At 34.7% G+C, this 15,549-nt stretch overlaps 1 protein-coding gene across 1 annotated transcript; it reads right to left on the bottom strand.

Moving 5' to 3' along the window:
* Nucleotides 1-9,175: 9,175 nt before the first annotated feature.
* Nucleotides 9,176-15,390, bottom strand: LOC128245643 (heat shock 70 kDa protein 12A-like). Its single transcript, XM_052963855.1, has 3 exons — nucleotides 15,217-15,390; nucleotides 13,821-13,956; nucleotides 9,176-9,832 (listed from the first exon to the last, which is right to left on the bottom strand). The coding sequence occupies exons 1-3, from the start codon at nucleotides 15,334-15,336 to the stop codon at nucleotides 9,225-9,227; spliced, it is 864 nt and encodes a 287-aa protein (XP_052819815.1). The 5' UTR covers nucleotides 15,337-15,390; the 3' UTR covers nucleotides 9,176-9,224.
* Nucleotides 15,391-15,549: the final 159 nt, after the last annotated feature.

The following is a 15,549-nucleotide window of genomic DNA, read 5'->3' as shown; positions in this document are numbered from 1 at the left end:
TTAACCAAAATGTCGTACCATACGTAATAGTTCATTAATATAATACTAATTAATCAGTTGATTTAATATTGGCCGAGTTATTTGTCCTCCGGGCTCAGGCAAATACAGCTTACTTCGGACAAATAAATGGGCCAATAGAAATCACATAATTAATAACATTATAACACTCAATGACTCACTTCTCAATAATTTTATAATATTCAAAATCCCGAAGGACCAGAAAATGAATAACTTCATTATGGGCGTAAGCTAACAAGATCAGGTGTTTTTTTTCAAATCAGGAACCAAGTGGTGGTGCCAATAATGTTTGTATTTGTACATGTTAATAAGTTTACAGCCGTATGTGGGTTTTAGACAGACGCGTTATGTATGCATATATGTATTTCAATGCTACAACGGTCCATTAGTTGAAGTTAATATGTGTATTGTACTGTATTGTTAACGTATTTTGCAATCTAGTTAAGGATCTGGTTTTATATTAGAAAAATGATCACCGTATATATATTGTATATTGAATTATTGATATATATTTGTATCTTCACGTACTATTGTATGTATGGATGTACCCGTATTAAAAAATGTAAATTGTTTTGTTGCTCCCTGACATACTCCAAACCATTAGTCAATATCACTGATATAATTCTGATACTCAAAATTACGACACTTACAAATAGTTTAATCTTTGGTTTCTAGGACCTGTGTTGCCCTAATCAACACAATCAACATTGACAACAATAGATAGCGTCTTAACTACACAATCTACTTGCAGTGGCCATATGTAATAATGTATTACTTTGTATGCCCTTTGTTAAAATGTAACTTAATTTGGTCCTGAAAAAAGAATTTTAGGTTTTGATTTCAAACTTCATATACAAATATATCTAATTGACGAGAAGCGTATTACATCAGAACCAAAAATATGTTTTAGTAGTTTAACAATTATTGCCCTTTGTTCATTTTTATTATCATCTTTTGTCTGGAGCTTATTCTAATGACTACAAAACACTTAAGATTCTTCTGTACTTACTTATTTGGGGATATGGCACTCTATACATGTTTATTCTCATATTCTCACAATTTTTGGAATAAAGTTCGGAGCGTTGGAGATAGCTCTATTTTCCCTCTTCTGATATGTAAGTTTTTATGAAATGCGCGGTTTTAACCACGCACAATATTGCAACAATAATGACTGAAAAGCGATTGGATTTGGTCGTAGAGCGTCACATGTGATAATGCGTTAAATTGTATATTATGGGTGACGCGATCATCTTTGAATATCTAGTGCCGTACAGTTTGAAGGTTACACCCAACTTTAAAAATAAGCATTTTAACAATGCCACAAATATATCAATGTTCACATAAAATTCCAGATCGATTTCTTATGAAAAAAGGAAATACAATTAAATGGCGTAAACGAAAAGCCGGTGAAAAGCAAACAGTGTTTAATAGAATTTCCCGAAATATCATATCTTTGTCCACCAAGAGCTAAGCGAATCTGCCGCAACCAGATCGAAAGGCTGGGCTAAGATTGAGCTGAGTTCACTTATGCATATACAAAAGTCAAAGCTCTACGCTTGAAACATTCGTAACTGAACTTTATCAAATCATAAATACAGTTATCACGTATAATAATGTTCTGTAAAATCATAGTAGTATGTGTACGCTCTGTTATACGTTAAAGTGACATTTTACATACATACATATGTAAAAGAATAAACATTGAGTGCTAAACCTTTAACTTCTAACTAAATAATGCATTTATGGAAACTATTAATTACTGATTACACAATTGTAACCATGTATAAAATAGCTGAACGCCTAGAAATATAAAATAAATGGTGAATGCTAAAGTACTAACTGCGATTTACTATCGTCGCATAAGGTAGAAATACCGTGTTTTATGCACCTTTAATTTCAAATTAAACTCGGTACCCTTTATAAGAACCATTGCTGTCGACATTTATTCACCCAATTTAGTACATTAAGCATTTGTATAAATTGTGTAACTCTTATTTGAGAGAAGGAGTACATCTTTAATTATTTCAGTATTTATATCAACGATGAACTGGTAGAAATATGTTTAGGTTGTATGATCTAACTTTCAGTTCTGTTCTGTGTTCTGTTCTGTATTGCACGGCATGCTTGTTTGATTGACAATATGGTACATAATACTGACTGCAGCCAACCGCTGTGATATATATGATGCATAACTCGAACGTCGTTCCTTGTTGGGTTTATTACATTGTGCCATGTTATAGACTTTTTTTCTTTTTCGTCTTTACATTAACTCCAATATCGGAACGTTTACATGTAGAAGAAGCTTAGCTGTTCAGCTACGTTTTTGCGAATAATTTAAAACGCTAATAACCGATACCGCACGCTTATTTACGACATGGTGAAATAGATACATCATTCACTCCCGTCGTAATTGCACGAATACACTCGAGCTTAAGCACTCGTGTATTATTTCAATAACTCGGAATGTGAGTGCAGCAACTAGGACTTCAGATAATGTGACAATCAGTATTCGTTCAGATAAATCTTAGTTTATTATACTTAATTTGAATCTGATTATTTAAATGGCGATTCATACGCGGTCTTTTGTTCGAGCCCACAACCCGGCACAATTGTTGTATATCTGTTTTTGACGACTCCTTACTGCAGACGGCGTCGGCTACGCTCGAGAACGAGGGTGCAACGACTGACAGTATCGGTACCTAATCGGGACTGTAGTTGTCGCAATGGCATTTGCTGTATCCTCTCAGAGCCAAGTTGCGAGGTTGGCGCAGCTGTACCACCTAAACAAAGATAAAAACGTGTGTTCCCTAGAGGGGCGAGATGTGGCGACGATATTTCTGTTTCGATATGAGGGGCGACACAACGTGTACGTCGTTGTACTTGTTTGGCAACGGATGGGACTATTCCTGATCGGGGTTGTTTGCGCTTTTCGAAGCGGATGTAATAATGACTATAGTCGACCTGACATAGAAATATGTTGGCCTCTCATCAGAAGCGGACAACAACGGGGATTAAATAGTTCCGACACGCAGACTCGACGGTTGAAGAACACCCCGAGCGCTTCAAAACATGTGAATAGAACACTCGCAGCTGCAAGCCAATGTAGAGGATAGACCTTGGGAACGGGACGTTGCCTGACCCCATGTTGACCACAGGCAAACATATTCGTCAGCCGAGCAACTCTAATACCCTGTAACCGACGACAACATAAATGGCAGCTCGCGCAAAGCGAACTCTGTGGTACATTGTAGGGACTTTGCTGTACATCATATCCCCGCGTATACATAACCATTCTCGCAGCCGCCCAGGGACTATTATAATGTACAGACACCAGCACGCCGATACACTACAGGTACCGCTATTCAACGGAAAAGAAGATTGGCTGATATGGGCCACCCGTTTTGAGACTATCACTGACAATCTCAGGATGGGGTGACTAGATAAAGCTCGACCAGCTACGTTCCGAGGGGCCGGCCACCGAATATTTGCATTAAAGCAATTTCCCAGTGAGGTGCTCAACACTATCGCAAATGAGTTAAGGTCTCTCTGTCACGGTTTGGATTGTGACCATTCCTCAACGGGCTAGGCACACACGGGAGGAAGGCCTATTCAGGCTCTCCATGATGCTCTCGATGGTGACAACGCCCGAATTAAATCTATTAATCAAGGATCCAAGCACTATTGATGGAGGAGTGTTCCAAATAGGACGGTGACTGACCACGTACATGTCAATTCATCCCTGAATAGCTTGCCGCCTGGTCCGATTTTCACCCGTCAACGCATGTAGGCAACCAGCGGATATAATGAGAGTACCACAGGTAGCTGTACGGTTGTCCAGGACCACTGCGCTGCAATGCAACGCTTTTGCATACATAATGGTTAAACAATAAAATACTAATATTAATTAATACATCTCATATTTACCGAGTTATTTGTCCTCGGTCAGCAGTTTACCTCGGACAAAAAACTGCGCCAATATGAAATCATCATATCAATAACATTATATTATTTTTCAAATATACCGTTTTCATCGTGCCTTACTCATTGGTTGAATCGATTATAAATTGGCCGTTCACATTGAAACGAAACCATTTGTTTGATTATGTTATGACGTACGCCTGTTACTTCTACCACAGTGTTGTACGCTCGAAATAACCGTAATGCAAATCTGATAAATATATTTCAAAATATTTTAAAATGCAAAATTTGTTTAGTTTTGGAACTGACTTTCAGAATGGAATTAATTAATCACCAAAACGACAAGATATATGCATGTGTATGAATAGGCTTTCCCCTATCATGAAACCTTATAATGAAACAACCGGTTTAGTCTAATATTCGAGCGAGACACTACGCCCACGTATTTCTATTTCGTGAGATGCTGGCCTTCAGTCGATGTTTTATTGCAGAATACGAGTACTTACGTTTTCTTAAGACAGAAGCAATAACAACACAGTCACAAGACATTCTTGCTTAGATAGCGTCCAGCATTTTAGCAGTGTGTGTTACCACGTGATAGATTGCGTCATGTATGCTACGTCGGAAGGCAACATTTTGATTATAATGGAGACTTAAATCAAAGATAACTTTTCTTTAACTACATCTTATTAAATAAAGCAAAGGACATTCTGTACCGCTTAAAGAGCCCGGCTTCGTTTTATTGCCGAAGTTTGATATGGTGATTAGTTTCATCAAACACTTTGTGAAAAGGTTTGTCGAAGTGTTTAAAGAAACTAAACTCTCAATCAAACTCTGGTAAAAGACCGAAGGCGGGGCTCCGTAAGCGGCGTAGACTGTGCTAAGTTTCATTTAAAGTGGTGAAGAAATAGTGAAGTTATCTTTGTTTTAAGCCTTCATTCGAAACAAAATATTGCCTACCGACGAAGCATTTTTGACGCAATTTATCACGTGGTATACACACACTGTTTAGTATCTAAAGACATTTCTTTTCTTGAAGCATTACGCGTGTGCTTTTAAAGTTGAACCAAATTCAGTCAAAACCTTCTTTCATAAAAGTTCGTTAAAAGATAACTCATATTTGAACGTGATTGAGAAAGTGCCTCCTTATTGTTACATGGCTTATTTCTTTTGATTTATAACTGCTTTCTTTTAAAAACAGTCCATCAACGAATGGTTATACCATCTCAGACCATTGGCTAATTTCCATTATTATAGGTTTTGAAGCTCAATGGTTGTGAATTCAAAAAGTGACTAAACATGCTGGATCCCCATTATCTACTTTTACATTTTCACCGCATTTTTTGGTACTCGTAAACCGGATACGGTCATTTTACCGAATAAAAAGTGGTTACGCTCAACCAATTATGTCTCATGAGAAACTGATTTCTAACGCTCTTTAATGTTTAGTTAATGTTTAGTTCCCAATTGGAGCTTCCTCCTCATAGCTGATGTTTGGGGTCGTGAAGGACTAGAAATCAGTGTTATCTTGCGTGCAACTTGATCAATTGGCTATACATATAGGATATTTATTTAGTGGTGTCTGACCTTTACCGTTGATGCTAACTCCGACTAATCCTTTTCCGATAACTCATTAAAGCCCCTGAATACTCTTCAGTTACTGCGCATGTGCAGAACGCGATAATACAACTGATTTATGCGTCCCGCAATATCATAACTTACGTTTTTGGCAAGGTAAAATAATAGATACTGTATTAAACATGTTTATCTGATAAATCTGGGATAGAATTATTTAACATGATATCAACAAAACCCTATTTTAATTGATCTGTTTATTAATCTAAATATATGCATGTAACAGTCACACAATGTCATCTTACAAATTAGGGATACAATTTCCATAATTCGATATGCAATATATATGTCTACTCTAATTAAATATAAAATAATATAGTGTATGTACATGTATTGTTATAATTTTAAGATAATGAGAAATTAAGTTTCTTGAAATGTACAAATTGACAAGTTATCTCAAAATATTACTATACTACATTTTAATAAAAACGTAACTGGATAATTGTTGATATTATTTTAAGACCAGCGGAATGGCAGTATTTTAAAGAAGATGGTCGACGATTTATTTTCAAGTTAATCCAAATTATGTTTAACCGTACGATTGTTAATTAATTGGCCGCCTATATAACTATAATTTTGTTCAACTATACTGATGGACCCATGATGAATACAACATAAATAGCACAATAAATATAACAGCACTCGAATTAACACGCGGGATGTTTTCACGCCGCGGATACACAGCATTTCTCTATGAAAGCATTCTCATTCCGACAACATCATCGTTCTTTCAAGCCAAAACACATTTCTCTACGAAGTCTATTAAACAACATATTAAACATTTTTAAACTTTTTTCCTCAAAATATCGTGAAGAAAAGATTACATGCATATTCAACATGTACGTACAGTTTTGTTTTAAAAGAAAAAAATACCTGACTATAGAAACCAAGGCATGCATTCATTTATATATATATATATATATATATATATATATATATATATATATATATATATATATATATATATATATATATATATATATGCATGCCTTGATTTCTATAGTCAGGTATTTTTTATATTATATGCTTCAATAGGGTGTCAATAACAATTAAAGCACAATCAAGCATTGCGAAATTTACTGCGTATTCCATGTACACGCTTTCCGCATGCGCAGTAAACATATGTGTTACGCATCTTTATTTAAATCGGAAATCGGCACATGCCGGTGGGCGCATGGAATACGTTAAACGATATTTAACATGATTGTTTTTACGTATGCGGACGGCAGACTAACAGCGTGTACAAGGAAATCTGGTCATGCTTTTCAATTTTGGACAAAGAAAATGGGGAAACATATGTTTAGGAATTTCATATTTTAAGAAAGCTCTTAAATTTCATATTTTGAATATTAAATATTAGTTTTAAACTGTGTGCGTGACCAATGGCATTTTGACGTGTTTTTATCAACAACTGATTATAACCAACAATGTCCTGATGTTAATACAACATTAACAAAATAGATATTAAGATTTTTTTATATTTTCAAAATATAAAATAACACACCTTTTTAATAGATCAAACTATCAAAATAAACAAATACACTTCAATATTACACAAATGCTCAACTCTTTTGTTATCTGGTCATTACTATTAAACTTGAAAAGATCAAAATGTCTTTCAGTAATGTTTGACAGAAAAATCATTTTTGCGCGATTGTTTTCTAAATTCGGGAAAATGGCGCTAGCCCCAACCGTTATATACATATTCATTATTTAGAGCTCAAGCTCAGCTGAGCGAACGAGTAACTTTCGCAAAGCCCTCAAAATAAACAAAATCCTACTGGTTGAGAAGCAGTTTCCGACAGTTTTTAAACGTTTTTATTGAATTATTTATACGTGTTTAAATATCTACTAAAATTGTTCACATTTTACATAACTACAGCTCAAGCTGCTATTGTCGATATATTTCTTACATGTGTGACGTCACATATAGTGTATCTAATAGGGTACTTACATTGTTCTAATTAGCTTCTGATGAGAAGCAGTTTCCGACAATTTGATCGCGGGGCATATTTAAGGTGCCTGTTGTGTGTTTTTATTATCCGTTTATTTAATAAACTAAATATAAGACTGTAATAAGAGAAATGTTATTTAATTTTTCAGCATTTACGAAAATTTTAAACATTAAAATTTACGACGTTCAATTCATACTCGAAATCAGGCAGAGACTGAATATCAATGGTATTTTTTATTCATTTCTGATGGAAACTTGTGTTTGTATACATTTAAGTGAATGTGGATGCGAAACAAGCATGACACCAGTGCTCACAAATATGTTCACAATGATCATCGTTTGTATTAGTCAGTTAAGGAAAACCTTGTAGCTATTCATAGATATGCAAATTAGGTTCACACGCATGCGCAATACGCTGCGCGTGCAGATCCCCCACGTGCAAGTTTGTGTACAAAATGAAAAATAAACATTAAACATTAAATAATAATAAAAGTTTCTTACGTGTCTCGGTAAGAATTTCAACTTTTGATTGCCTAGTTACCATGTAGTTGAATTGCATACCTTCTTTATGAAGATCTAAGGAAGGTACGCGAAAAAGCGATTTGTCGGAAACTGCTTTTCGTCGGAAACTGCTTCTCAACCAGTATACTTATTTCTCATAAAGATCAACCGTTCAAATGTTTAAATGTCGTCATTGGTGACAAGCAGAACAGCAGAAATCGTTATGTTCTAAAATACACCTTTCAAACAATATACGGAAATTCAATGTAGCAAAATTAACCAAAGACTTTAATTGTAATCAGTAAAAAAGCAAATAAAACACATTAGTAGAACAAACAAGAGGTATTAACAATTAGGCATACGTACATTGCCATATTACTATATTTAACAAATGTGGAGTTTTAGGTCTAAAAGAATAAAAATATACTTAAACGTACTTGAAATTTACATTGTCCCACCATATATGGCTATCATCAGCTTAAAATCGTCAGTTATAACAAACTATATATACTATAAGACTAGTAATACGTATGTCAAGTGACTTTATATGCTCAGTTTACATATTGACTGCGCTACAGATTGAAACGAATTGTCTAAAATATGTGCAAATGTACAATGAACACTACAGGAACAAGCCCAGTAGTCGATAACTCAAAAATGAACCCTGTTCAGAGGCACAAGGCTAGTGCCTGAATGACAATGCACTAATGACACAACCGTTTAACTGAAGTAACAATCCACATATTGTCCTCTTTACATCACGAATCATTCAAACAAAGTATATATATCCTTGTCCTCCTGGGAAAGGGGCGTTAACGGTTTTCCATGTGGTACTTCTGTTAACAAAATAATTAAACTCTTTGAACCTTTATGAACCCATTGCTTTTTCTGCAAATAGCTAAATTACTTGTATCCGTAGGTGTCAGTTTCAGTCGTATATGATAATATGTTGTGTATAATTTTATATAAACGTGAAGGTATCAAAGACCGCGGTCACCCCTTGCCCAATAAAACCTGTTGTTATTATCAACCATTACAACACTTTTTCACGCACTTTTCATGCAGTTTTTTGTTGAGCTTTTATTCATAAACGTTATTGCAAAATCAATGTTTAAAATACCATTATTTTTTCACCATCCATGACAGATGCTGACACGTATACATCTTAGTGTGTATCCAAAGAGTTAGTGGTTACACCTTACTCGTACATATGTCCATACAACACACCGCCTTTCAATGCACTTAAACCGCACTCATTGGGAACAATGACGCGGTTTCCTGAAAAGACCTGCTTGATGGTGTCCTGTACAACATCACATTCGGCAAAATCTCCAACTAGAAGTATAACAGCATCATTTGAGACAGTTTTGTTTTCTAAAACTGTATTGATGTTGCTGGTCAATGTGTCCAAACTTGGCTGAAATAACTGAATTAAAAAGTCGGAATCCATGTTTAGTTTCCCCGCCTGCACTTTTAACAGATCTGTGTATTTTGTGGCTTCAATTGCATCTGAAAGGCAGGAATGTGTACACTCTTGGAACAAATCCATAAGCGTACATGGCAATTTCATTACTTTAAATCTACCAGATACTCGTGTACGTTTTAATGATTCCCACTCTCGCGTAAAATCCAAATAGTCACTCGTTTGACGAAACTTTGACCACACTCGGGATCCAACAATCTCCACAATTAAGTTCTCAAATGCCGCGTGAAAGCTAGCCTCTCCACAAGGCAAATTATTGACAGCTGTGATTTCTCGTAGTGCTCCGTTCCTCCCGCGTTGATATACTGTGATTTGCACAGTGTCTACAACAGTAAAACGTATTGTACGGTTTTCTGGATTGTCACATTTGACATAACTTAAGCATTAAAGTAAAAGCAAAAGTCTATTTCTTTATTATATGACTTGATATTTTATTCAAAAATCGCAATTGGTTTAAGCTGTGTACAGTAAGATATACATACGAGAATTGGACATTGGTTATTCAAAAATAAATATTGGACATTGTACTTCAAAAAAGAAAACTGTGCTGGCACAACATTTGACATTAGACATTTAAGCGTTTTAAGAATGCCACTTTTGGCATGCAAATTGATTTAAACAATGAATGTCGTTCTGGCACGGCATTGGAAATTCAAAAATTTTTAATAGAAATATTATAAAAAATAGTTTAGACGACATTTGAAATTACAAAATATTCAAAGAATGAATGTCGTGCTGTCACAACAATAGACATTACCCACCCAAAAGTATTCAAAACATAAATGGTGGTGGCACGGCATTGGACATTCAAATATCATTCAAAAATCAATGTCATACTGGCAATATATCGGACATTGACCGACCAAAAGTTTCCAATCATGACGTCTTTCTGGCACGATATCGGACATTGACCGACCAAAAGTTTCCAATCATGACGTCTTTCTGGCACGATATCGGACATTGACCGACCAAAAGTTTCCAATCATGACGTCTTTCTGGCACGATATCTGACATTCAAAAATAAATATCGCGCTGCCACGGCATTTGAAATTGGACATTCAAAATAATGTATGCTTTGTTGTATGCGTAAATATTTTTTCTACATACACTGGATTTAGAAGGCATGTTTTATTCGCTACGCTTGCTTGTGATATATTTCATACAATTCAAAATATGAACTAAGCTTATTCATTTGATACGCATAGGCAGAGAAAGATTCAAATGAACAAAATAATGAATGACTGTGAGTTTCATGTAGACAAGAACTGTTAATAACGATTTCAAAATAGCAGAACATTAATATATTTTTTTAATTAATTTAAAAATACCACTTTATCTCCAATTAATAAACAAAACGAAAAAGATTAGATTCACAATATAAAACGACATTTTGAAAATATACACATGTAACGTGTTCAGGCCACAAGTATTTATGTAATCGTTCGATCATATAGTTTATGTACGCTTGACGTATTTTAACACGTTATATTGTTAATATCATGCCGATTTAGCAGCCTATATAATGGCTATGTCGACTGTTGTTTTATCGACAAAATTAGTTGAACATGTTACCGTGTCTTATTAAATTGTGTGAATTTAATATGATAGAATTTGTTTCATATACATTTTGGCTATTTATAAGTCGACAGTTTTATAACAAAGCGTGCTATAATTCTCCAAAGTGGCATACGACATACATACTACACAATATAAACTAGGGATGGCAACGAGTAGTAAAATTGGTACTCAAGTACTCGGACAATCTTCCGATCGAGAACTCGGGTACTCTATTACTCGGATAATTTGCGAATTGGTATTCGGGAAAGACAAGTCCGTGAATACATGTAACGTTCATGTACTTTGTGCGTTGGTCGTAATATTGGCTGTTTTCATTTTTAATTATGAAAGCCATAATGTACCTTAACAGAAAAACCAATAAAAAGAAAACAAACGTTGTTTCATGCTTTTAATTTGTCTCTTTCATTTCATTAGGTACCCATACTTGGGTACTACAAAATAAATGAAAAGGAAAACTCGGATCATATTCGGATAGATGATCGAGACTACACTCAATAATGAACAACATTCAGAATTACAATGAACGAAAATTATATATAAATTTGATTAGTTGTTTACTCTACGAAAAAAATATTACAGTTTTTCATACTGAAATATTGATGTTTACCTTATTAATATTCATAATTCCTGATATCCACCAATCAATTGTGACAATCATTGCAGAAATACACCCATTCAGGAATCATTGTACGTAACGGCCGTTACTAATTTGCTCGTCAACGTCCATTGTTTGGTGAAAACTTTCTAATTGGTAAACAATACAATTCTGTATGAGTTGTACCGCTATCAAAACTTCACTTCGTTAATTGGCATCAGTGTTATTTGCAAATAAGAGCCCTTTGTTGACAGTTTTAAACTCTCACAACAACTGTCAATTAATTTATTAATTTATTAATTTATTAGGGTCAACTGTGTACACAGCGGGGATTAGAGGGACCGTAAATTTTCTCTCTGAAAACGCGCCAGATCTGATAATTACGTCTGTAAATCTTGTATTTGGTGAATTTGATTAGAAAACTAAAAATTTTCGAGTACTCGAGTAGTGATTTGGTACTCGGATAATCGACCGAGTACTCGAGAACTTGGGTACTCGTTGCCATTCCTAATATAAACATGTTAAACTTGACACTAGAGCCATTAGAAATGTATGTATTAATCTGGTTTTCGATTGAGGAAGTGAGAAGGAAGCGAAGCACAAATACTTCTATAAACCTAAAAAAATGAAAACAAATGAATGTTCAATGTCTTGCCAGCACGGCGTTCGTTTCAAAATATCCAATGCTGTGCCAGCACGACATACATTTATTTAATTTTTCTAAATGTGCAATGTCGTATCGCAAAAAATCAATTTTTAAATGTGCAATGGCATGTCAAAACGACATTGATTGTTTTAAATAATTTTGAATGTCCAATGTTGTACCAGCACTTCGTGCCAGAATAAAACTCACTTTGACCAATATCGTGTCAGCACGACATACATTTTTTAAACGTTGAATGTCCAATGTGTTGCCAGCAAAACATTCCATTTTAAATATTCAATATCGTGACAGCTCGACATTCATTTTATGAATGCTTAATATTGTCCAAGCACGACATAAGGTGTTAAATATCCAATGTCGTGTCAGAAAATTTTTGTTTTAAATATCCAATGTCGTACTAGCACGAGATTCGTTTTTAAATATCCAATATATTTTATGCCAGCACAAAGTTCATATTTTGCATATCCAATGTCTACTGTCGTGTCAGCACGACATTCATATTTATTGTCTTATATAGTGCCAGTACCATATCCGTTTTAGCTATCTAATGTATAATATCGAAATAGCACATTATATTTTTTTAGTGTCCAATATCCAATTTCTGCCAGCTCGACGTTCAACTTTTGAATGTCAAATGTATTATTTCCAGCATGCACGACATCCAGTTATAAATGTCCAATGTCTTCCCAGCACGATATTCATTTTTTTTAAATGTTCTATGTCTAATCCCGTGCCAGCGCCACATTCATTTTTTATAATTCTGAATGTCTAATGTTAATCTCGTGCCGGCACGACATTCATCACTTCATGTAAAGTGTCGTGCCAGAATGTCATTTAGTTTGAATGTCCAATGTATTATTGCCTCCAAACACGTCTTTTCAGTATGAATTATAATAAATTCATTTTTGATTGTTCATTGTCTAATTTCGTGCTAGCACGAAATTCATGTTTGAACGTCCAATATTTTCATAGTACGACATTCATTTTTTGTATAATTTTGAATATCCAATTTCCAATGTCATGCCAGAATTGAATGTCCAACACTTCATGTTTTAATCTTAAATACCCAATGTCGCACCAGCACGATTTTTTTTTAAATGTTCTATTTCTAATTTCGTGAAAACACGACATTCAATTTTTGAATTTTAAATGTCGTCCCAGCAAGGCATTCGATTTTGTATGTCCAATGTCAAATATTGTGCAAGCAAGACTTTCGTTTGTGGCATTTAATGATCGATGTCATGCCAACATGAAATTATTATTTTTAATGTGTAAAGTCGTGCCAACATGTCATTTAATTTGGAATGTTTAATGTCGTGTCAGCACCGCATTCATTTTCCAAGCACATTCATTTTGTTTTTGATGTCCAATATCCAATGTCGTGCCAGGCATTTAGTTTTGAGTGTTTAATGCAGGATGTTTTGCTAATTTTCCAACATTATGTTTATTATTCTGGAGATAAAGTATTTCTTACCTTTTACATCAACAACGGCGATGTTCTTTCCCAGCACATTCAAACACTTTTTGTATTCATCGTCCATGTTTTCAGCGTGTACAATAGAAGCAATTGGTGCATACAAAGTCGCTAGTTGGTCCCACGGAAGACCCGCCTGAAACATTTACCGAATTTGTAGAAAACACTCAAAGCAAAATAAATAATTATATACTTCGTTGAATGAAATTGGTAGTTTGAGGTTTGTTAAAAGTCAGGTGCAGTGACTATGCAAATATGGCTTATGCAATAACAACCCCTGCTCGCAAGTCATGAACATACTGAAGTTACACATATTCAGTAAACTGGCGACGATTTTAATGCACCTATATATTAACACTGCATCAATTCAGTATATGAAGTTTCAAGACTTTTGAACTTGAGCTTCGGACACAAATAAGTATAACGATGAACAAAGCGCAATAACTCTTAACATACCATAGACAAAGCTATTGTTCCTATGTATTCCATGTTACCATAACAAAATATAGCTGTATATGGAATTTGAAAATATTATGCTTCGAAAAAAAGTATAACCATGAACAAAGGCGATTGGCTCTAGAAAATGCCAAAGACAGAGGTATGATTTCCGTGCTCAGGACTTCGCCTTAGTGCAATCCATGTATTCATAATGTTTAATGTAAATACAACAAAGACATGGAGTTTTGCTTTGGATTAGAACTATAGAAATATGGTTAATGTGAAATAATCGGATTTAAATGAAAGGTAGGGTTAAAGTTCTTGTGTATTGCACTTCTTCCAAATGCAATCATCTACAACCACAATATCACTGGAATCTATTCAATTTTTTTTTAGTTATGGTCCTGAAAAGCATCTCTCCTTAATACATCAAGTAACAGGAAAGGAAGAAATAATTTACCGTTCTCTCAGCTATGAGTATGGCTCTTGCGCACTGCACTTGTGCAATTTGACCTATGTCTATGTTTCATGTTTCATTGAAATACCATCAGTAGTTTTTTAAAGTTCTTCTCCAGACAAGGGTATGATAGACGGACGGACAAAACGGTGACTATATGCTATCCCTTTGATGTGCATAGAAATAATCCGAATAACTGGATCACGAATATAATACATAAACAAAGGGAAGGAGAACACTCTCAACACTGTCAACAGCATCATTGGTTTATTAAAAGGGCTTGTGCGCAACTTGTAAACACATAAGGCAATGACGTAGGTCGTGTTTAGACCAGGTAGCCTACTAATAAGGTAATTAAAATTGCGTACTGCTTCTTAACTGCACATTAAATAAAATATAAAATAGTTATTGCAACAAGTGGATCCTTAATAATTTGAGTCTAGGTGAATCATTATTATTAAAGTGATTAATAGTGGGACGATTTCAGATAGTACAAAGTACCTGCATTGCCGCTTCTTCCATCAAATTGATTTCTTGGTTACCCAATTCTGCTGGAACAATGAGTATCCACATTATATCTCGCATTTCAATTCCAGAGTTGCGTTTGGTAAACTTTTCCATCAAACGATCTTTGAGACATTGAATTACGTTTTGATAAAACTGTGAAACACTAACACTTTTAAGATTTCGTTCGTCAGAAAGCATGAATCCCTGAAATTGGAATTACTATTTCACTTTATATTGCAAACTACTGCTTAAAATAACACAGTCAATTGACCAAGCGATCTTTGACACGGGATAGTATATAATTAAGATTGTTTTATGTAAAATGTA

Source organism: Mya arenaria, chromosome 9 (genome assembly GCF_026914265.1).
Source record: "Mya arenaria isolate MELC-2E11 chromosome 9, ASM2691426v1".
Lineage (NCBI taxonomy): Eukaryota > Metazoa > Mollusca > Bivalvia > Myida > Myidae > Mya > Mya arenaria.
Note: the sequence above shows the minus strand (reverse complement) of the source record. Positions and strands in the feature narration are given on the sequence as shown.

Excerpts from the sequence above, each read along its gene's own strand:
- LOC128245643 (XM_052963855.1), bottom strand. The coding sequence starts at position 15,336 with ATGGAAAAGTTTACCAAACGCAACTCTGGAATTGAAATGCGAGATATA. Across the intron at positions 13,957-15,216 it reads TGGAAGAAGCGGCAATGCAG|GCGGGTCTTCCGTGGGACCA; the intron begins GTACTTTGTACT and ends TAAATGTTTCAG. Across the intron at positions 9,833-13,820 it reads CGCCGTTGTTGATGTAAAAG|ACACTGTGCAAATCACAGTA; the intron begins GTAAGAAATACT and ends TTACTGTTGTAG.